At 38.2% G+C, this 22,222-nt stretch overlaps 1 protein-coding gene across 1 annotated transcript in view; it reads right to left on the reverse strand.

Annotated features, from left to right (window-relative positions):
- fras1 (Fraser extracellular matrix complex subunit 1) overlaps positions 1-22,222 on the reverse strand; it is a 277,569-nt gene that overhangs the window by 52,649 nt on the left and 202,698 nt on the right. Inside the window, exons 26-29 of the mRNA XM_015031370.1 lie at positions 17,102-17,396; positions 15,044-15,128; positions 10,562-10,882; positions 438-597 (exon numbers count right to left, since the gene is read on the reverse strand). Coding sequence (XP_014886856.1) covers positions 438-597; positions 10,562-10,882; positions 15,044-15,128; positions 17,102-17,396 — 861 coding nt within the window. The remainder of the gene's footprint in view (positions 1-437; positions 598-10,561; positions 10,883-15,043; positions 15,129-17,101; positions 17,397-22,222) is intronic.

Here is a 22,222-nt window from a genome sequence, read left to right on the forward strand (position 1 = left end):
CNTTAAAAGAAGCAAACAAACACATTCTTTTCTACATATTTTATTGCTTAAAAGTCTCCAGTGTCTGCTTGACTTAACACCAAAAGAATGTAGGGCTGATCTGTTTGTTATTCTATGAATTAACCGATTAATAATTGGTTAGCAAAAGGTGCTCAGTTGGAGATTTTTCTTATTTTAAATAAATTTTTAATGAGTGAAGCTAAAACTATGATATTTAAGGACTTTGTGGTAGAACATGTTAACTATAGTCATTATATAATTAAACATATCATGAATTATCAGCCCTAAAGCAAACAGATTTAGTTTAGAAATAACTTTTTTGAGTCTGTATACTCCAGTTAACGATTAATCAATTACTAAAATAGTTGATGATTATTTAAAAGTCTGATTAATCGTTTCAGCAGTAAAAGAAGCGTGTCTCTGAACCGATCTCTCACCATGTTTGGGTTGCCCCTCCGAGGCCAGGATGGTGTAGATGATATCGTCGGCGCCGACTCCTTTAACGTCTGTCTGCAGGTACTTCTTATCGAGCCGCACCGTGCCTCCCTCCTTCACCCAGGTCATCGGCAGAGACACCAGATGAGGAGAATCCTGAGGCTGCAGAAACAAACACATCAGAGTCAGATGGAGGTTCCCGGGTGTTCGCCTTTCTGCCACCGGAGCAGCAGGATAACATTTCTGCTATTAGCTGAAATTACACATGCAGCCTGGTTTTAACCCACAGAGAAAGTGATATTTTACTTCACATTATCCCCTATTTTTCTTGTATGCTTTCACTTTTGTTTTTTTTTAAGCCCCAGGAGTTTTCCATGCAGCAGCATCCGTCGTCAGCTCCATGGAGCAGAAATAAGAAATAACAGCAAGTTCAGTGACTGATCTGTGAACTGAAAACTTTACAATCAGGGTTATTTTTGTAATGCCGTATCGATCCCACTGCCTGCAAACAAAGAGCAGGGCTAGATGTAGGGAGAGCCTAGAGATTGCTGATGATTCATTGTCGCTCAAGGCGATTCAAGTTAAAGAAAAAAAATTCAGAGAAATTCTGTCATGAAGGTTTGAATCGAGACCTTTTACCTCGCTGTGTCACCCTGCTGTCTAAATAAAAATAGCTGATGTAGAAATCCTGTGTCAGAGAATGAGAACTGTAACACAAAAAACTTTAACAAAGACACTTTTGAAGGAGCAAAACACTAAATATCACTGAAAAGTTTAGGAATATCAGCTCTGCTTTTAAAAACAAACCCTGGGGATGGACTGATCTCACAGAGGAAAACTATTAACTAAAAACAACTTAGTTTTTCTTTGTTACGAAACATTTTTAACCAGATTAAGTCATAAATTTAAGCTTTGATTAAGCAGTAAGGGCAACATAAAGTGTTCAGTGGGCACAGGAATTATTTAATCATCTTAAATAATCTGTTCATCGCTACCTCACACTGACAGAAACAGAAAAATGGCAAAAATATCAACGACCAGCTGTGCATTCACAGCAAAGAGGTATTGGCTGCTATCTGCTCCTTCACCTGAAAATCAGCCTGATTTAACCTGTTTTTGAGAAATCTGCAGTTTTTCTTTAAAAACTGCCCTGCAAAAGTATTCACAGCTGGTTCACACAACAATGTTAAATTATCTTAATCAAGTTTTCGAAAGACTTCAACTCAAATGTAAGACTTTATAAGACCATTATGAACGGAATTTAAGATCTACATCTCCACAAAAATGTATGAACTTTGTTCAGCCAACCAGTAAATTTATAGACTACTTAGCAAGGGTGTATTAGCAGCTAGTTAGCGGCTTGAGTCACAGAATGCAATGAAGATGTCTGCGTGCGACTCAAACTTTAGCCTGATGGAAAAGACCCACAACAAAAAAACAAACTACATAGAATATATAAGTTTAAACAGTCCTAACAGACTAATGTAAATAAGAAAAACTTACTGTTTAATAAACGATTCAGTTTGTCATGTTTATAAAAATGTTAATGCATCTTATTCAAAATTTTTAAATGTTTTACCAGCTCAAGATTAAGACTTTTAAAGACCTTTTTAAGAACGTTATGAATGGAAATTAAGAATTGTATCTTCTCAAAAAATGTATAAACTTCGTCCATCCAACAGGCTAAAAATTTGCACTTATCCATGGTAGATGCAAAAGTTAGTTAGCTAGCTAGTGAGGGTACATTAGCAGCTAGTTAGCGGTAGCCTCAACCGCCTTGAGTCACAGAACGCAATTCAAATTTTGGCCTGAAGACACATCCAATACACAAAATCAAAAAGTCCTGTCATGACAAAATTTAAGACTTAAGATTAGTGTAGTTAAGGCCAACTTAATGTTTTTTATATGAATTTAAGGTCTTAATTTTATGTACACTTTAAGGGTGCATGAACACATTAGATTGAGATCTGGATTACGGCGAAGTTGAAGGAAAAAAGATTAAAATGGAATAAGCTACAACCAAATTTCTCTGCATTTGTGGATTCACCAATTCATGTATATTTTTGTAGAGCATATCTAAAATGCAACTTGTGAAGTTGAAATACCAAGACGCAATGTTACTTAACACAATTTGCTCACATTTGCAAGGAGCCATTAATTTCACTTAGCACTGACTGGCTGCATTACTTGAGGAAAAGAGGAGAGAGAAAATTAAGAATAATGTAAAATCTTAGAAATTAACCCAAAAAATATTACCACATTTTTTCTACTTAAAATACATATTTTTATTCATTTTCTGGCTCTGTAATAACTTCACTGAGTCATTTATACTTTTCTGTATTTATTCTTAATTATGGCCACCCCAGTCCTCCATAATGAATCCCTGGGAGGATTTAAATAGCGAGCTTTCCCCGTGTCTCACTTTGAGCTAAAGATAAAAGCACACAGGCTCAGATACCTACAGCAGTGCAAAGCATAAATACTCTGCTGTAAGAGTTGAAAAAGGTGGTAAAACATCAAAAAGGTGTGAATACGGCGTGTCAGACAGATAGTGTGTGGCATGCATGAGAATCTAAATTTGCAGATAACAACCTGCAGGCCATCCGCAGCACTTCTGCCTGCTGCTGGGCTGATCCGAATCACACTGATTCACAGAGGCCACGACAGAAAGCAGAGAAGCACAGAAAAAGAAACCACATACATCAGCGTGGCAGGCTTTTAACTCACAGAAACACGTCATCTGGGAGATAATGGCTCTCTCAGGATGAACACCAGGAGCTCTCAAGGACATTTAGAGCCAGGAGCTCAGGATAAAGCGGGTCAGAGGGGCCTGGTTGGGTTTTTAACTAATATTTTCCCTCTGGTCTTGTTCTGACCTGCAGCTGCAACCGTATTTATTCATTTTCTGAGCTTTGCTTGGACAACCCTCAAATCTAACGAGCTTCGTCCATGAGAGACTCAAGTTGATAAACAGCCTAATCTCCGTCAGACAGGTGCGAGAGCTAATGACAGGCTCATGCAAATGAGGAGGAAAAAAGCAAATTTGCCTAATGTCATTTTAAATGGTCTGAACACAAAGAATAAGGAGAAAGTGAAAAGCAGAAAATGAACACAAGCCGTGCTCCATCAGAGGCTGTGTCTCAAATGTGAGGAAAACTTTGTCAATATTCCACTACTGTCGAAAAAACAATAACAAAACTACTGTAAACAGATGCACAATTATACAACCATGCCTCTTTGAAAAGCAGAAGTGGAGCCTCCTGCACAACCAACAAGTGGTTTCTGAATAGAAAGTCAATAACTAAAGGGTAATCTCTTCAAACAGCCATTAGCTGCGTTTTCACTACAAATATGCACAAAACTTTGTCAATATTCTACTAATATAGAAAAAACTACAACAAAATGGCTACAAACAGTTGTGCAACTTTCTTTGAAGAGCAGAAATGGAGCCTCCTGCGCAACCAACAAGAATACAGTAAGTAGTTTCTGAATAGTAAGTCAACAATGTTGAAAAAACACAATTTTGCAATTGCTGTGTTTGCATTAAATAAAAAACTTAATTAAATTGCATGTGAATAAGTTAGTTCACGCGATAAGCTGCATCATCTTCCTACCACTTCCTGTCGTCTTCTTCATGGTTTGCTCCAGTCACATCGGTTTGTTGGTTATGTGATGTGAAAAAAGTGTTTCCATTAGAATTTTGCAAAACAGCCCAAAAAAACATTTTCCAGTTTTTTGAAAATTGCTGTGTTTCTATTAAGCATATTTTTTCCCTAGATGTCAAATTGCTCAATCATTGGATTCTTGGAAATGCAGCTAATGACACAAGTTTTCCTACAGTATGTATTTAGTATTGAGCAAAACGTATCCAGGGGTGTTTTGCTTTTAAAATGACTAAATGTGTGGAGAAACTGTTCACAAGAAGAACTTTTAGGAATGTCAGGCTTTGAGACGGCAAGAATCTCTAAAAGTTTTGCTTCTCTGCAATATATAAAACCACTCTGAAATAAATAAAAATATATATTATCCTCAGCCACAGTATGTATAAGAGGAGACCTTTATAGAGCTTCCAGACAGAATGTAAACCAAGACGATGCAGAGTTTTTGGCTGCTGTCCACAAAAACAGAAATAAATGACTCTGCAGAGATGGAGTCAGAGTCATCCATAAAACATCAGCTGGCTGCCTGCCTGGACGGTCGTGCTGTTGTAATGACAGAGCTTCACGCTCCCACAGGGGGACGGGCGAACAGGACGATTCCACAGAATTCTCAAAAAGAAATTGAAAGGCGCAGAATGATGATTAAATTCTCTTTGGCAACACATTTCAATTTAATCCGGAGCGACTGAGAATGGCATCTACGGCGAGAGAGGGAGAAAGCCGAGAGCATGCAGGCAATATCTGACGCTGCAGGTAAAGTGGCTCTTTGCTGCCCATAAAAACATTTAGCGGGTTCCTTTAACCCAGAAAGAAATGCCAACTTATGGCACTGAAGAGCGGCTTAAAGGTTAATATTGCCTGAACTTTGGGAAGAGCATCAGGAATTGTATAATTAGGTCATTAGGAACCTGGTCAGAAGAAGAATAAACTCAATCACACACAAAGTTTCTACACTTTCCCCCCAGTAAAATTCAAGAACTTTTCAAGAATTTTCAGGGTAAATTTCCAAACTTTCCCACCACCAGACTTTGGCGTTAAAAGCAAACTGTGAATAAATACCTTCACTCTTCTAAGACACAACTTTTTAACTTCTAGGAAACTACCCTATAAATTCTAGAAAAGTACTTTTGTGTTCCTAGGAAACAGCCTTTTAACCTTTTACTAGAAAAGTACTTTGAAATTTTTGGAGAACAACCATTTATTTTTTAAAAGTAATCTGTAAATAGTTAATATATACCTTTGACCTTCTAGAAAGAAACTAACTTCTAGAAAAGTAACCCAGAAACCAACCCTTTTATGTTTAGAAAGTTCTGGAAAAGTACTTCAGAAAAAGCAATTAAATGTCTAGAAAGTACTCTGAAAGTTCTAGAAAAGTACCTTAGACCTTCTATGACAAACTCCTTAATTTCTAGAAAAATACTCTAACTTGTAGATAAGTACTTTCAAACCTTTAATGTTTAGAAAAGTACTCCAAGTCGTATAAAAGTATTTCATTGCATCTGGGAAACAGCCTTTAACTTCTAGAAAGTACTATAAAAGTTCTAGAAAAGTACTTCAGACTTTTTAACTTCTTGAAAACCACCTTGTAAATTCTAGATAAGTACTTTCAAGTTTCTAGGAAGCAACCCTGAAAGTACTTCAGGGCATTTGGGAAAACCCTTTAACTGCTAGAAAGTACTCTGCAAGTTGTAGAAAAGTACTGTTCACCGTTTAAACCTTTTAAATTGTTAATAAGTACAACAATACTTTAACTTCTAGAAAATACTTTGTATGTCCTAGAAAAGTACATTTGAACTTTTGCGAAACAATCATTTCTTGTCATTGACAGAAATTAAAATTTCTGTTACGTTTGGTTTTTCTTGTGGTAGTGTTTTTTTATTTATTGTGTATGGAAAGGTTAAAAATGATTAAAAAAAAAAACACTCCTATTCCAGACGCTTTAATCAGCTACAACTGCAACTTGTCATAAAAAAAAGAGTCCAGCAGGAGGTCGATCTTCATCCACTCGACATCCACCATCTCCTTGACAACAGAGCTCAAGTATTTCCCCCTCTAACGCCGGATGTCTGATCGTTTATTTCTCCTCCATTTCTGGTGGGAAACAGATGAACCCCCAGCTTTTTTTTTTTTTTTTTTGGGCTCAAAGACTTTTTCTTTGGGACAGAAATTAAAAGCCAGCGGTCCTGCTTTCTATTCTGCTGACCTCTCTCCATCAGGAGGAAGTCCATCCATCAGGGGATCGTTATGGTCTGATTAGCCTCCTGCGCTACACAACCGTAATCCGATTTTCCAGGAGGCCTTTTGTAACCGGCACAACCTGGATCCGACATCACCAGGAAAAACTGAAGACTCACCGACTCAAGTTTGCTGTTAATGAATCCCTCGAGGTTTTATCGCGGATCATTGTGAGGGATCAGCTTTCATCTGCAGATTTGGGATTCTATCTTATCTTGTTTTTATCTTTTCTGTTTGTGTGCGATCTAAAACATCCTCTCCATGTGGATGCTTTGAGCGTAAATCCACACAAGACAGCTTGGCATTTTGGCAGGTCCACACAGGCAGGCTTTAATTAGATTCTGAATATCAAGGAGTCCCACGAGATCCGGGTAAACATCTCAAATGTTTAGCAAACGAGTTGTGGGTCGGCCATGTGTAGCCGGCAGACTGCACTCAGTTCATACATTTTAGGCACATCATTTAACTCGACAGGCGCTCTGCGATGTCTCGAGGAGCTCTGATATTTCTGACAACGTCTGACAGAAAACAGATTCTGAGCTGTGATAGAGCAACAACAAAGCGCTTCTCTTTTCCAGCATTGTACAGGAGTAAAACCAGCTGACCAACCGTGCTGGAACTCAGCTTGGGTTGCTAGGTAACGGGCAGTGCCTTCTGATTTGTAACGTTTCAGAGGTTTTTGACACCAAAAAACACTAACTTGTTGCCAAAAACTGTCTGGTAGGGTTTTTTAAGAGCCTCCCAGCTCTTGGGTGTTTGGCTTGTTAGGAAACAACCTTTTAACTTCTAGAAAGTATCCTGAAAGTTCTAGAAAAGTACTTTGAAACGTTTGGAAAACAATCGTCTAGCCTTTAAAAAGTAAACTGATATGGGCCGTTTTTTGAAGCAAATGGGAAAAAAAACAACTAAAAGTTGTACTTCCTGTCCTTCAGGCATCTGACCAGTGAATATCTGATTTTACATGGAGCGTTGCTGCCATCTATTGGAATTTTAGGGAACTGCTTTACTTCATTCAGACATTTCTATCCCAAATGCCGTATTCCTGTTTGGTTTCCTCAAAGCAGCGCTTGTAAGTGGAAGTTTATACGTCGTAATGAGCGTTTATGTTAACATATGTGAAAAGAAGTAGATTTTTCCAAATTAATTTATGCTTATTTGAGTGAGTTTTGGAAATATATGAATGCTGAGAGAGCTTTGATTGTTGACTATGCGATAAGTTAACTAGCTAGCATGCTGCTAACTTACAAGTAACTTTTTAGCAAGAAATATGAGCTTGTTTTAAGTAAATATTTCATTAATATTGATTTAAAAAGAACTTGTTTCACTGGCAGCTTATTTACATGTGTTAAGTTAATTTATCTTCCAATGGAACAAGCACTTTTAATCAATATTAAGGAAATATTTACTTAAAATACGCCTCTCTGCCTTGCTGAAAAGTTACTCTTAAGTTAGTTTATCTAATTTCAAGTGCATTAAGATACTTGCACTAGAAACTAGACCAAAAATACTTGGTATTGCATTGTAGCTCAGAGTTGTTCATCCTTCTGAGGTAGTTTTGTTGTGGCACTGCTGATGTTTGAAACTGAATGTAAAACTTTTCTGTTAGCTGCTCTCGGCTCATTCTGAGTTGTTTGTGTTTTGACCGTTTCTGTCCATTTTACATGGAAATACAGGAAGAAGTAATTAATCCTGACTCATGTGAAAGGAGTTTGGATGATGGTTAGTTTTGGTACAAGGGACCATAGCAACATGGTTATAGTGTAAAATGTGAATTTTGTACAGTAGGTCCCCTTTAAACACAATAATTTAAACACATTATTGTGTTTAAATTAAAGAAATATACTAGTGATTGAAGCCATTGCTGCTGCAGAGCTCTGCTCACTCCCTGTCTTTGCTTTCTGTTCTGTAGTTTATGCCGTGATAATCCACTTGTGTGGATCAAACAACAAGGCAACCAGGAGGCGGCAGCGACGGTGACCACTCTGGGATCTTATCCAAAAGCTGCGGACATAAACCGAGGACGTTCCGTGAGCTTTCCATCATCCTGTCCGTCCTGCTTGGCTGGAAGGCATGACAGACTGCAGAATCAGGACATTTTACAGTAAATTAATACTGCCATGTGTGAGTGAGTGTGTTAGTGGGATGTTATTGATTTACAGAAGGGGAAGAAGAAGAAGCAGAGGAGTTTAGCCTGAAGCGCACCATCTGCACACAGCCAGACAAACAGAGCTGCCCTCCAAAATCAAAATGTTTTGACTGCGTGAGCAGAAAAACTAGAGGAAAAGTTTCTCTGCAGCGGGAAAAAACCCAACAAAACAAAACAAGTTTCAACAGCCTAAGCTCTTAAAATCCCCACAGCCATCACTCAGTTGAACAATTGCTTGCTGCAATCAACTATGAATACAAATAAAATATATGCAAAGGGGATCTATTATGCAAAATACAGATTTTGCACGTTTTTGTACTTCCATTTGGTTCTCGACTGCTTCTAAAACCCTAAAAAAAAAAGAAACACCACAACCTGTATTTCTGGCAATAAGTTAAAGTTTTTTGGTGTCTGGAAAATGAGCCAGTTCAAAAACCTCCAGAAAGTACCGTCACAAATCAGAAGGCACTGCCCGTTACCTAGCAACCCAAGCAAAGCTCAGCCCGTTACCTAGCAACCCAAGCATGGCTCCAGCACATTTGGTCAGCTGGATTTACCACTGCATGCACTGTACAATGACTGCTTGAAAAGACACTTGCTGCATTCCTGTTGGTTTTTATTTGAACTGCCTCGCTGCTGAAATGTGCTACGCAATAAAATCTGAACTTGTAACTTGAACCAACAGTGAAAATGCGACATCGTTCTGGTGGAATCTTGAATCCTTAAAGAACAAAAATCTGTGCCGCTTTGCTTCCTGCCTTCGGTTCACTTAGCAACCAGGAAGCCGAAAGGATATTTATCTTCCCAAACATCCCCTCTACCTGCAGCCGCTCCTCCTGTTTGGTCGCCGGGGTTGACGCCGGCTGCAAGATAATTGCGTCCTTGTGATGAAACGCTCACCAGAAGCGATGACAGCTGCCATTGTAATGACTCGACCTGCTTTTTCTGTTTTAGCAGTGAGGCTACGGGGATCTGTCAGCGCCTCCAGGAAACTATTTTCAGGGATAAAGTCAGCAGAGCATCTTGTGAGGACTTGTCAGCTGGAAGCAGAGGGATGACTGCTCAACATGATGCAATTAAAGGCATCTAGAGGAATGCAGTTCCTGCCCAAATGGTTTTACTTTGAAGGCGTTGCATTATAAAAGAGCAACATGTGAAAAGATTATCCCTGTCAAACTTCAAAAGTCAAATTTGTAATACTTCAGACAACATACTCACACAAATGTATTATCATGGTTCAGTCTGGTGAAAAGAATTTTTAACTGTAAATTTAAAAAATGAAAATAAAAAATGTTTATTAATTATGACATTTTAAAAAACACTAAATTTTACCAAGCATTTTTGTTCTTGTTTCTAATTATTTTTCTGTTATTTGTTTCAAAACCTTCACAAATTGTTTTCTTTTTATTTAGTTTCAAAGAGCCAAAGAGAGGAATTCAAATGTAATAAATAAGTGGTTTAGCTGCTTTATGTGTTTTATTTCATTGAACTGTGTTTTCTGGGAGGAAGAATGTTTGTTTTGTGATTCAAAAAGATTTCAAACATTAATTGAATTAAAATGTCCGTTTTAACCTTAAGCAATATTTGGAGTATTTGTCTTGCACACTAGAAGAACACAGAATCTTACCAAATGTTTTTAGTTTAGTGCAAATATCTTAGGACACTCCAAATAAGACAAAACTAATTTACAGGTAACTTTAAGTACATAATTCCTTAATATTGATGAAAAAGTATTTGTTCTAGTTGTAGATTATTATGTTTAAAACACTGGAAAACTTTTATGTTTTTAGTAAAATAATCTGCCAGTGGAAAAAGTCAATATTAAGGCATTATTGACTTAAAACAAGCTCTTACTTCTTACTTAGAAGTTACGTTTTAGTTAGTTTTGTTTCATTTCAAGTGTACTGAGATATTTGAACTAGAAACTAAACCAAAAATACTTGGTAATTTTTAGGCTTTTTGCAGTGCAGCTAATGGGATTATGTTTGCCATATGTTGTGTTTCTGCAAATAGAAAATGTTAGTTGGAAAAAAAACAGCATTAAAGGTTGAATGCAGAGCTGTTGACGTCACATTGTCCTCCTTACCTTCTGGACTATCCGGACCTGGAGCAGGACGTTCCTGTAGCTGTGGCCGTCATTCACCTGCAGCACAGCGCCGTCCTCTGCCGCCGAGCCGTCGTGGACGTACTGGATCTGCTCCCTGGAGAGCTCCTCCAGCTTGAATCTGCTCAGGGCGCGGTCGCCGTGGAGACGGGTCAGCCGGCCATGACGGGGCGGTTCGAGGACCATGACCAGGACGTCAGCGGGGTTGTCGGGGTCGTTGATGTGCAGCACCGATTTGGTGATGGCAGCCAGGCCACCGGGCTCCTCTAAGGTCAACGGAGCGAGGGTCACCACTCTGGGGGGCTGGAAGTAGAAAATAATGAGGCAAAGAAATAAGATTTCTGTTTTCAAATGCAGAAGGTGGCAATTATGCTTGCTTTAGCAGGTTAGAGGAGGTCCATAGGCTACACAGAACATGTTTATGAAACAAAATCATTTTTAGATAATGAGATTTTATTATGATCAGTTTATAAAAAGCTGATTTAGGGCGTCTTGTCTCTTTAAGCCTCCTAACTCAACACTTACACTCATACATAAAAATGGCAGCAAACAGATGCGCAATTATACAACCGTACATCTTTGAAAAGCATAAGTGGAGCCTCCTGCACAACCAACAAGAATGCAGCAAGTGGTTTCTGGATGGTAAGGCAACCACAAAACTCTTGTCTTTTCCAGAAGCCATTTATTTAATTAATTAATTTCCCCCTGGGATCAATAAATTATTGATCCCAAAACCAGCTGACCAAACGTGCTGGAGCTCAGTACTAACAAGTAACAAGTGGCTGGGTGGTTTTTTTAAGCACTTGAGCTGTTTTTAGAAGAAGGTGGGAACCAAATAGTACGAAAACGTCCAAAAAGTAAATTTTCCATATCAGGTCCCCTTTAAAAAACATCATTCTGTTTGAAGATTTGGAACCTGCTTCAGAGTTGGAGCACATCTCATCGCCATGAAAGGCTGCTGAGAAGATCTCAAAACCTGACAGCGGTTGTGTTTTCCTCTGCATGACTGCAGCCTGCTGCAGCGTGGAGCCGCGGTGTTGAAGGCAAGAGGGACGTTAAACAGGGCGCTTCGTTAAGCTGCGCCTCACACACAGCTAAAGCAGCGAGACGCGGAGGCCTCCCGTTGTGAGAAACCTTCTCCAGAGCTGGTCGTTACCTTCCTGCTCCTAATTACCGAATAAAGACGAGAGGCGCAGGAGGCGGAGAAGAGGAGAGAATCTGGTTCATTTCTTCTCTAATCATAATGAGACTCTTTTAATGCAGTTTTTTAAATATGACATTCAACTGATGTGCAAATTTTAGCCTTCCACAGGTGGTCCGCTGGCACCCCCTAGTGGGCGGCAAGGTACTGCATGTAAACTTATTTTCTGTGACGTGAATTTAAAGTGCGACACTACAGCTAGCTTACCAAAGGATTGTGTTTAAAACTAATAATGGATAAATGGATTAAAACCGGATCACTCAAAAGAAAAACTTACCGGTGAAAAAAACAACTCCAGCAAAACTTTTATGATCAGAGGAAGTCATATCTACTGTTGGTGGATAATTATAGAGGGTTTTTGTTTATGTTTAAGCAACTCAAGTCAATTTTTCTTTATTGTGCTTCTAAATGTTATTAATTCACACAAATCATGGTAGGAAAGAACAACTTATTTTTTTGATTTCCATGTGTTTTTGACATCATCGGAAAACTAAGACTGCAAACTTTAAGAATATGTAAATAACTTAAAATGCCCTGAGTCGACATGTTCACATTTAAAAAACAGCCCATTAGGATGACCAAAGAAAACAACAAGAGAGTCAAGAGACTCATATTTTCAATTCAGTTCACATATATTAAGATGTGTTACTGCAGGATAATTTCAAGTGTTTGTTAAATGGGTTAAATGGTCTTCAGTATGAAAAAGTTTGAGAAACGCTGCATTTAGTACTTGCTTTGTTTTTGACAGTTAAAAATCCAGGAATATTTTGCTGCATAAAACTGCTCAAAGCATGAAATATTTAAATGTGAACATTATCTTGTATTTCTGGAAAGTTCAGTGCATTTGTTTGAAATGCTATTTTTTTAAAAGCTTATCAAAGCACATGCTGTGAGCAGAAAAACAACCTGAAGATTCGCTTGCAGGGCAGGGAGAATGCGCAGAGCTGCAGGTGGAGAAGCGAGCAGGTTTGAAGCTGTCGGGTCGGGAGCTCCGAGCGGCGCAGCGTGACGCAGAGCGTGCGTCTAATGTGAATTGCTCCTTGGCTGCTGGATGAACTCCAGCGTTTTGGCTGCAAAGCAGCAGCTCAAGCCGAACGAAACGCCTCGAACAAACTGGAGATGCCCTGATTCAGGGTGACCCAAACCCAGATTCTTTTACCAGCGTTTCAGCTAGTTAAATTTAGAAGCAGTAAAGCCTCCAGGGTTTAAATTTACGTCATTCATGAAAACAGCTGATTTACTTATTCAATAACTAAAGAAAGTTAAGTATTTTCAAGTCTGTCTCAGATATGTGTAATATGTGACTTTACTTGATTAAAGGTTTATTATTATGCGTTATGCTTCGTTGAACAGGTTAGGATAGGTCTATGCAAAACATTTTCATTACATTTTGTGCACAAAATCATTCTTAGACAATGAGATTTTAGTCTCAGTTCTGCCTATTGAGCTGTTTTTGGGTCTCTGTCTCTTTAAATCCAAAGAAGCTGCTGCTGGCCACGCCCCCTCCACCCAACTCAAAATTTACATTCACACCTGAAAATGGTAGCAAACAGATGCTCAATTATACAACCATACATCTTTGAAAAGCAGAAGTGGAACCTCCTGCACAACCAACAAGAACACAGCAAGTGTTTTTTGGAATGTAAGTCAACAGCAAAACACTTTTGTCTTTTCCAGCAGCCATTGGGCAACGCATCCAGCAGTAAAACCAGCTGCTTCGGTCAGCTGGAGGAACTTCAAGCATCTTATTAGTTTTCATGAATCAATAAATGCAAGATTCAAATATTGCGAAAAGAAACATAATAAGTCAGAGCTACAAATCATGGGACAAGGATGCAAAAATGTTGATGGAGGAAGCAATTCATAAATAAATGTACAAATTTAAGACATTTGTTTCAAGAAAGCATAATTGTATATTTTTAAGCAGTAAATGTAACATTTTGGAGCCTTCCAGTAGCCCTGGTACACAGAAAGCTTCAACATGAATAACAAAGAGGCAAAACTTTCCCAGGTTTTTTTTTCTGGTGAGGCAGATGACTAGTCACTGGCGCCGACCTAGACTGTGTCGTCACGTCTCTGATCCACACAATAAAACCGAAGACGTGCCGGTGCTGCCTAGGAGCGGCAGCGTGTGGGGCTTTAAATCGTGCAAAGGCACGCCTGCACACCAAAGGAAACGGCTGAAATCTCCCACCTGAGGCGAATGAAAACAATCAGGAGGCAGACTCAGGTGGGAGGGCAAACCTTTTACTCTGCACAGGAGAGGTGTCCAACCTTTCATCTGCAGCTCTTTCCCCAAAAAGCCACGGCTCAGATTGCAGCGCTGCTGCAGAAACAAATTGTCTGTTTTGTGTCGGGGTTTAAAACTCACTTCTCTTCTCAATGAAAGGAGCCAGTGACTTCTATCAAAAGAAGCACAGCAGAGCAGACAGAGCTATCGGAGCAGAGCCGTCATCTGAGAAACCGTCTCTTTAAATCAAAGAGCAGTCTGATCTGTGCAGCTACTTCAGCAGATATCTGCAAACAGCAGATGTCTGAAACAGAAGCAGACATCGCAGTCACGTTAAAAAAGTGTTTCTGCAAAGATCCTTGGTTGTTTTTTTATTTGTGTTTTGTTCATTTCTGAGTTCTCCATTACTGTGACAATGGTCTTGTCGTATTTAGTTTACTTCTTTAAGTTTATTTCTTGTGTTCTTTTTTGTGTATTATGCACCGCAATAAAAAAAAAAAATCTTACAAGGCATTTCTGTCCAGTTTCTAGTCCACATTTATTTTTTTGAAATCGTACAAAACTAACTTAAAATTAACTTTTTAGCAAGATATAGGAGCTTGTTTAGAAGTCAAAGTCCTAGTTCCACTGGCAGATTATTCCACTTGTAACATGGGAAAAATGGCTTGTAAGTGAAATAAAAAAGTTGCGTTTGCTAATTTTGTATATTCTTGTTCCTTCGTTATGTTGTGTCTCCCTCATGTGGCAGATTTAGGTTACTGCACCTCTATTTAAGCAGACTGTTTTTAGTTTGCAGATCAGTTTAGTTTGTGTTCAGTTAACCTCAATCTATTATTTATTCTTGAACTTATTTTGCACTGCTCCGTTACCCATTTTTGGAATTATTAAATTGAAATGTTTTCCCATTTTTGAACAGCTTTTGTCCTTGTTTAAATCTGGTCCTTTACAAACAAACATACATTAAAAAAGATTCAGAGGAGCTGAGATCCATTGCTTTCAGGATGTGGAGTGATCAACCAAAGTGAATGTTTACCTGCATGGACACGGCATGAACCTGAACTGCAGCCGGTTGAGAAAACATCTGGGGATCAGCGGCCCGTAAGGTGAACTCACCAGTCCTATGCAAAGAGCAATGGAAGAAGACATCATGAGCAACAAAAAGGCAGCCGATTCAAACCGATTGAAAAGGTGAAACTACTCTGACTGAGCAGAAGACGCGCTCTTTAGACCAGGTTGTGTCTGGAAATGAGTCAGCTGAGGCTAACGGTGTGAGCGATTAGACCTAATCACCTGAGAGCTGGAGAGGAAACAAGGACAGTAACCCGCCACAGTTCACATCAGCAATATGTCACCATCCTGCCTCATCATTAAAGGTTTATTAGAAACAACTCCCAGGGGCTGATCAGCCAGTCTGAGCACCGACCGGAGCAGGACAGACGTAAATCACCAGGACTGTGTGTGATACAATCGGTTTAAATTACGTTCATATTTTACAATAATTATTTGAATACATTCAGGTTCACTGGAACTATTGAAGATATTTCCATCTGATTGGCTGCTAACATTTGGTTCTGAGTGTAAATTCTCAGTCAGCCACAATAAGACAAGGTCGATTCACGTGATAATTCAAAATATTCACCATGTTGTATTCGATTAGAACAAAATTAAAACTGGCTTAAAAATTAAGAAACAAAAACATATAATTTTATTTTAGTAAAGTTTTTGTGCTTTCAATATAATAAACAAGCCTCGTCTGAAAATATATTAAATTTTTCTTAAATATGACCACAAACGTTACTATGAGGGGAAGATTATTCATACAGAATGGTGTTTGTAGGGAAACCCAGACTTCCCTCTCTCCAGCTCCTCTGGGTGCCAGCAGAAAATAAATTAACATTTGAGAGCCTAAACCTATTTTATTACAGCCTTTACTCTGTGTTTATAGATGCTCCTGAAATAACCACTGAGTCTCTCAAAAAGACATAAAGAGCGAAACGAAAGCACACAGGTCTGATCGGCAGATGATGCAGCTAGTTTTAATACAGCTGTGAGTCTGCAGGCGTTATCCAGCACTCCACATAATTTGAAAAATATGGCAGTAATAAGGAGATTTAATCTCATTTGGGTGGCTTACATTCCGATGTCTCTATTAATCTAAAAGCCTTAAACTGGGCAGCAGATCACATTTTGCTCATTTATTGGCTTTCTGCTGTATTAGGCCACAGCAGCTGCATCACAACTCACTAAACTGTTTATTAGGTTTATTGTGACTGGATAAAAACACACTGGAGTCCAACACAGAACAGAACGGACTTATTTCACAGCAGCTGCAGCGTTAAAAAAGAAAACAAGCTGATAGTCTGGATTGATAGAGACAACACAATCACTCTGATGTGTTTTCTGTCATCAGATTTGGGTCAAAAGCAGCAAAAAAAAAAACACAAAAAAAAACGCAGAACATAAATTATTTACACCTTATGTTTACAGGATCCATTAAAGGGCTGCACAACAAATGGACAAAATATACATATGGCAATAGATAAATACATCTGATAGAATATTCAATATATAGAATATTCACTGAACTCTGATCTGGAACCACACAGCATTCTGGGAGATGTAGGCAGGGGACAGACTTTAGTCCAGAGAAAAGTCAAATAAAATCTAGATGTGTTTCAGTTGTTTTTGTAACGTAAATTTACCAAAATAAAGCTAATCTGATCTGATAAACAAGTAAATATGGCTTTATTTTAACAAATACAACATAACAGATGAATATCCAGTCCAGAAACAACTTAGCATTGCAGAAAAACCGTTTGTCCGCTGTCACCATGGTGGCCATAACTAGCTTGAGCATTTCTCTGACAGCCTCAGCCTAGCAGAGAGCAACATGGGGAGTGAGTAGAGGGATGAGCAGCGGCATACCGAGGGTGACTGACAGCGCTAAGACCCGCCTCCTGGCTCTGACTGGTTGTTTCTAGTTAGCACTGGGACAAAGCAGAGTAGCAGCTTGGTTTTTTCATAGGTTATCTGTCTCATATCATTCTTATAAAAGTTGCATTCTGCAGCTGTAAACATCGGATCCACTCACCTGGCTTTGTTTCTCAGGTGTGTGAAGTGGACCCGGCCACGCTGCAGCTGTGCCCACGTGAAGGTGTCGTCTTTGTGTAGCTCTCGCCTCGTTTTCCCTCCATTTTCTCCTGCTTCCTCCTCTGTTAACAGGACCAAACGGCCGTTGTTTGGTTCCTGAACAAGCTGGAAGCTCATGCGCCCAGAGGGACTGTCGGGGTCCCTGACCTCCAGCAGAGAGGGCAGCAGGGGGGCGGAGCCACCGATGGGAACCAGCAGGGAGCCGTTGATGTGGAGGACAGGGCTGTGGCGGTTCACTGAGGAAAACAAAAACCACAACGTCACATGTGGCGTTCCTCAGGGCTCCATCCTCAGACTACTTTTATTCAATAGGCTGCATGGTGCTACAGCATGTCTTATATTATCTATGCTGATGGCAACCAATGACCACATTCCTATTACAGAGTCAGCAGCTGTGTCTCCACACTGTAAAAACACAAAATCTTACCAAGTATTTTTGGTCTAGTTTCTAGTGCAAATATCTTAGTGCACTCGAAATAAATTAAACTAACTTACAAGTAACTTTTAAGAAAGATTAAGTCAATACTTCCTTAAAATGATTTGAAAAAAGTACAACTTCCTCTGGCAAATTATTTCACTTATTACAAAACATTTTTTACGTATTTAAGTGAAATAATTTGCCAGTAGAGCAAAGTAATTTTTCATCCAAATTAAGGCATTATCCACTTAAAACAAGCTGCTGTGTCTTTCTGAAAAGTTGCTTGCATGTTAGTTTGGTCTCATTTTAAGTGTAGCAGTATATTTGCACTAGAAACTAGAATAAAATACTTGGTAAGATCTTGTATTTGTTTGTATCACAAAAGTTAAATTTGTCATTTGAAAGTGTTGAATCCTTAAAGCTTCTGTGTAATCGCAGAGTACAATTTCCCAAAAACACCAGATGGCTGAATTACATCCATCGGCGCCATAACTTTTAATAACTTATCACGTGAACAAACTTTTTCAATTTCAATTGCATTTCTTGTTTAATGGAAACACAGCAATGGCAAAATTTTGTTTTTTCGACAGCAGAATATCAAAATATAATGTAAATGCATTTAGTGTATCTGTGATTTCAAATAATGAACGAGTCAACAAAATCGCTAAAGATCGACCTCTAACTGGCAATAATGAGGCTGAAAACTAAAAAACAGGAAACCTCGGTGTTGCTGAATGCTCAGACAAACATTTTAACATCAACAAAATGTTTATTACTAAATCTGCATACTACTATCATAAAGAATAAATGATTTATTGATGTAAAACAAACTAGTCAGAGCAGAAAACCCATTAAAGTACATTTCATATATGTATATATATGGTAAAAACTATAGAATGCATCAATCTAAACCACATTTCCATTATTTTTAATAAAAACCTGAACCTCATAATTACTGTAATTAGTACATTTTTAAACCTTTCAGATGGTTCAGCTTAATGGATAAAACGACAGCCGGGCAGTGTGGTGGGTGTGAGTGGGTGCTAGGGGTGAGAAAATGCAGTGAAAGGGAAACGGGTGGGGGAGGGGCAGCTCACTTCTGAGAGAAGTAACGTTGTGAAACAACTCGGTGCTGGTGTGGCATTTTAGAAACAGGCTTTAATTGGAGCTGGCTGAACTTTACACGTGAACTTTTTAAAGATCAGCTCTTTTTCAGATGCTTCGATGTAATCTCATTATATCGCCTCTAATGATCCCAACAGCCACTCTGAAACCTCAAACTTTTAGACATGTAGTTATTATTACAAATGGGAACAACTTTATAATTTAAACCACTAGTGTGTGTGGGGGGGGTTATTCTTTTATTGGATGGTAAAAATTATTTTTTAAAGCTCTTCTTTCCTTTTCTTTTTGATTGAGTCATGAATTAGTACAGGCCTCGAGGCTAAAACTGTTCATTATTTCAGAAGAAAGGGGCATTTATCTCAAAGGGAACACAATTATATATTTTTCTCCAGGAAATAATCTTTAACACACTTTTTTCATAAATCGTTTCACAACTGCCGTCTTCCCCCAGGGGCCTGCGGCATTGTCACTTATAGGTTCACAGCATCTAAAGATAAATGAAAAAAACAAGTGCAAAGCTCCTTAAATGACTGAAATCCACAGTCAAAGCTTTATTCTTTGTGATTCACAAAGGCAAATTAAATCTATACGTCACACAGTTAATACTGGTCGTCTATCTTAATAGATTTGTGAATCAGTAATTCTGCTGCTGTCATAATAAAGTTTTACAAACTGTCATCCATTCTGAAATATAAAGACACTCAGAATAAATGTGAAACAATTGAGGTGATCTAACGGCAATATAGTAAGACAAACCTTGTCTGTGTTTGAGCTGAACATAATGGAAAAAAAAGATTTGCTGTGTTTTTGTAGCCATAAAACGAGAAAGTTTTAACCACAACCAGAAGGGTTTCGTCTCATTTTCTGTCAAATCATGGTAGTGGTAGAATATCAGCGGTCACTGAACTCCTGTCTTCACTTGGATAAAAAACGCTAAACCAACATGGCTATCGGAAAATTTAGCTGCCATTCTGTAAGTTGTCCAACTCTGAACAGCAGGTAGCTTAATTACAATTAGCTGTTAGATTGACTGGTTGGAAAAGATCAACAGCTGTAGGGTTGGCTCTGTCCAGTAGATGGCAGTAATGCAGCTGTACGCTAGTTGCTAACCACCATAAAACATCAGAGGAAGTAGGAAGGTTGACTCTGATTAGCAGCTAGCTTGACTATGATAAGTTACTAGCTTGACTTTTAGCACTTGCCACATAAAAATACATTATTTACTTTTTTTTTTTGAACTGCACCAACAATCCTAAAAGCTTGTAGAAGAATTGTAGTTCTTCCATAGACCTTGTGGTCAATAAATAGGTGAAACACTGCTTTTGGCTGTTAGCTTACCTCTCATTAGCCGTTAGCTTGATTATGACTTCAAGCACAGCTCAGATTAGGTCTTAGTAACACAAAGTAAAGGTTGGCCCTGAATACCACAGATAGCTATTTATTTATTACTGCTGTTGTTATTATTAGTAGTAAAATCTCAAAATCTCAAATAATATCTGAACTATGATCGAAACACTGACTGCTACCGGAGATTCTTGCTGTCCAAATAAACACCATTCACATCGACTCTGGTAAGTTTTAACAACACTTAATTTTCCTTTGGGATGAATAACGTGTTTTTAAACGTGAAGTTAATGTCTGATCAGACTAGCTGTAGTTTTAGCAGCTGGTAGCTTCTTAATTAGCTGTTAGCTTAGGTTTTGCCTTTACTCTGATCTACTGCTTTGTAAATTTTCAGCTTGCTTTGAATATATTTTACATTCAAATGGTCAAAAACACTAAGATCTAATATTTTGGTTTACTACAAGTTTTCAGGTGCCTGTACATTTTGAAACTACAACTTTATTTAGTTTTAAAAGAATGCAGTAGCATATTCTTTATCGGAGTTTTTATCTCAATAAAGATGCTTTCATCTTTATTTTTAAAACAGAATATATTTAGTTTTTTACACTACTACCAACGCAAAGCCTCAGTTTCTCTCCATGTGTAACTCCCAGGTTATAAATTAGTCTGTTATCCTTGAGATCAAACTGTATCTGATCACTTCTCAGTCTTAGATCTAAAAGGAACCAAAAAACAACAACAACAAAAAACAAGATAATTTCAGCATATTAATTAGTCATGAAAAAATCACAAATCCAAACATGATGCTATATGTGGACTTTAAAAGCAGGCCCTCTCTGGATTCAATCAAACAGAATGACGCTGTGGGATTTATAACCCTGGGAAGCTTAGGATAATTTTCCTGTTGCCTAGCAACAAGCCATGTGGTTTTTCTGTGACGTCCCTAGGTCATCTGCATCATTTATGAGCCCATCTCAGTTTTATTTGCTTGCTATAACTGAAGTTATGTAAGACATCGAATTTCAATATTTATTTAATATGAAACCTTAAGAAGCAAAAAAACAAACAAACAAAAAAAAACTGTTTTAAAATGCATTTCCGGCTTATTTTATTTATTTTACCAAACATAGTATTTCTCTGTAAAGATTCATTCACAACTTCGACAAACACTGGAAAACAAGCTAATTGGGGCAGGAGGTCACAGCTGTAACTTTATATATTTATATTTATGCAGATTTTTGTTCATTTTTACTTGAAGTTTTCCAACTGGCTTGGGCCTGCAGGTAAGTTTACCAGCCAATATTTAATATGTTCAGCAGGCAGGAGACCTGGGTCAAGTAGCTAAATGTTTTTTCATCACTCACTTTCTTAATCACTCACAGACATACGAATAGAGCCATAATAAAAACTGGTTGAAGTTTACAAAATGCTAATAAATGCCTATTTCATTATCTCCTTTAACGCAGAAAACTGCATATTTAAGTGTGGCACCTGAACAATCTTATAAATCCAGATTAACATAAATAAATAAAGGCCAAAAATCTGTGTGCATCCATTATGTAAGCAGCCTGGGATTTCACAGTTTTTTAAAATCATCAATTTTTGAATTAATGGTGACCTATTAGGCCTTAAACAGATTCGGAAAGGTCTTTGGGATATACAAAGATTATTTTTCTATAATGAGATTTTATTCCCAGGTTTAGGGTCTCTGTTACTTTAAATCCAAATAAGGCTGGCCACGCCCCTCAACTCAACATCTTCGCTTGCATCTCAAAATGGCTTCATGAGACCAATTATGAATCCATACATATTTGAAAGTAGAAAGTGATTTCTGAACAGTTAGTCAACAATAAAACACTTGTCTTTTTCAGAGCTCCACTGACGTTGCTAGGTAACGGGCTGGATTCCGCTGAGGTTGCTAGGTAACGGCACAGTGCGTTCTGATTTGCTACTTTACATTCCAAAGGTTTCTGAAATGGCTCATTTTCCAGACACCAAAAAACTTGAACTTGTTGCCAAAAAACTGGCTGGGTGTTTTTTTTTTTATTTGGGCTGTTTTTAAAAGTAGTAAAACCCAGTACAAAAAAAGTGCAAAATGTGAATTTTACAAAATGTGCCCCTTTTAAAAAATAAATAATTGACCAAATTCAAATTAACCCCCACTCCTGGTATTTT

This window comes from Poecilia latipinna, unplaced genomic scaffold, assembly GCF_001443285.1.
Source record: "Poecilia latipinna isolate Pla-1442-1.1 unplaced genomic scaffold, P_latipinna-1.0 Scaffold204, whole genome shotgun sequence".
NCBI lineage: Eukaryota > Metazoa > Chordata > Actinopteri > Cyprinodontiformes > Poeciliidae > Poecilia > Poecilia latipinna.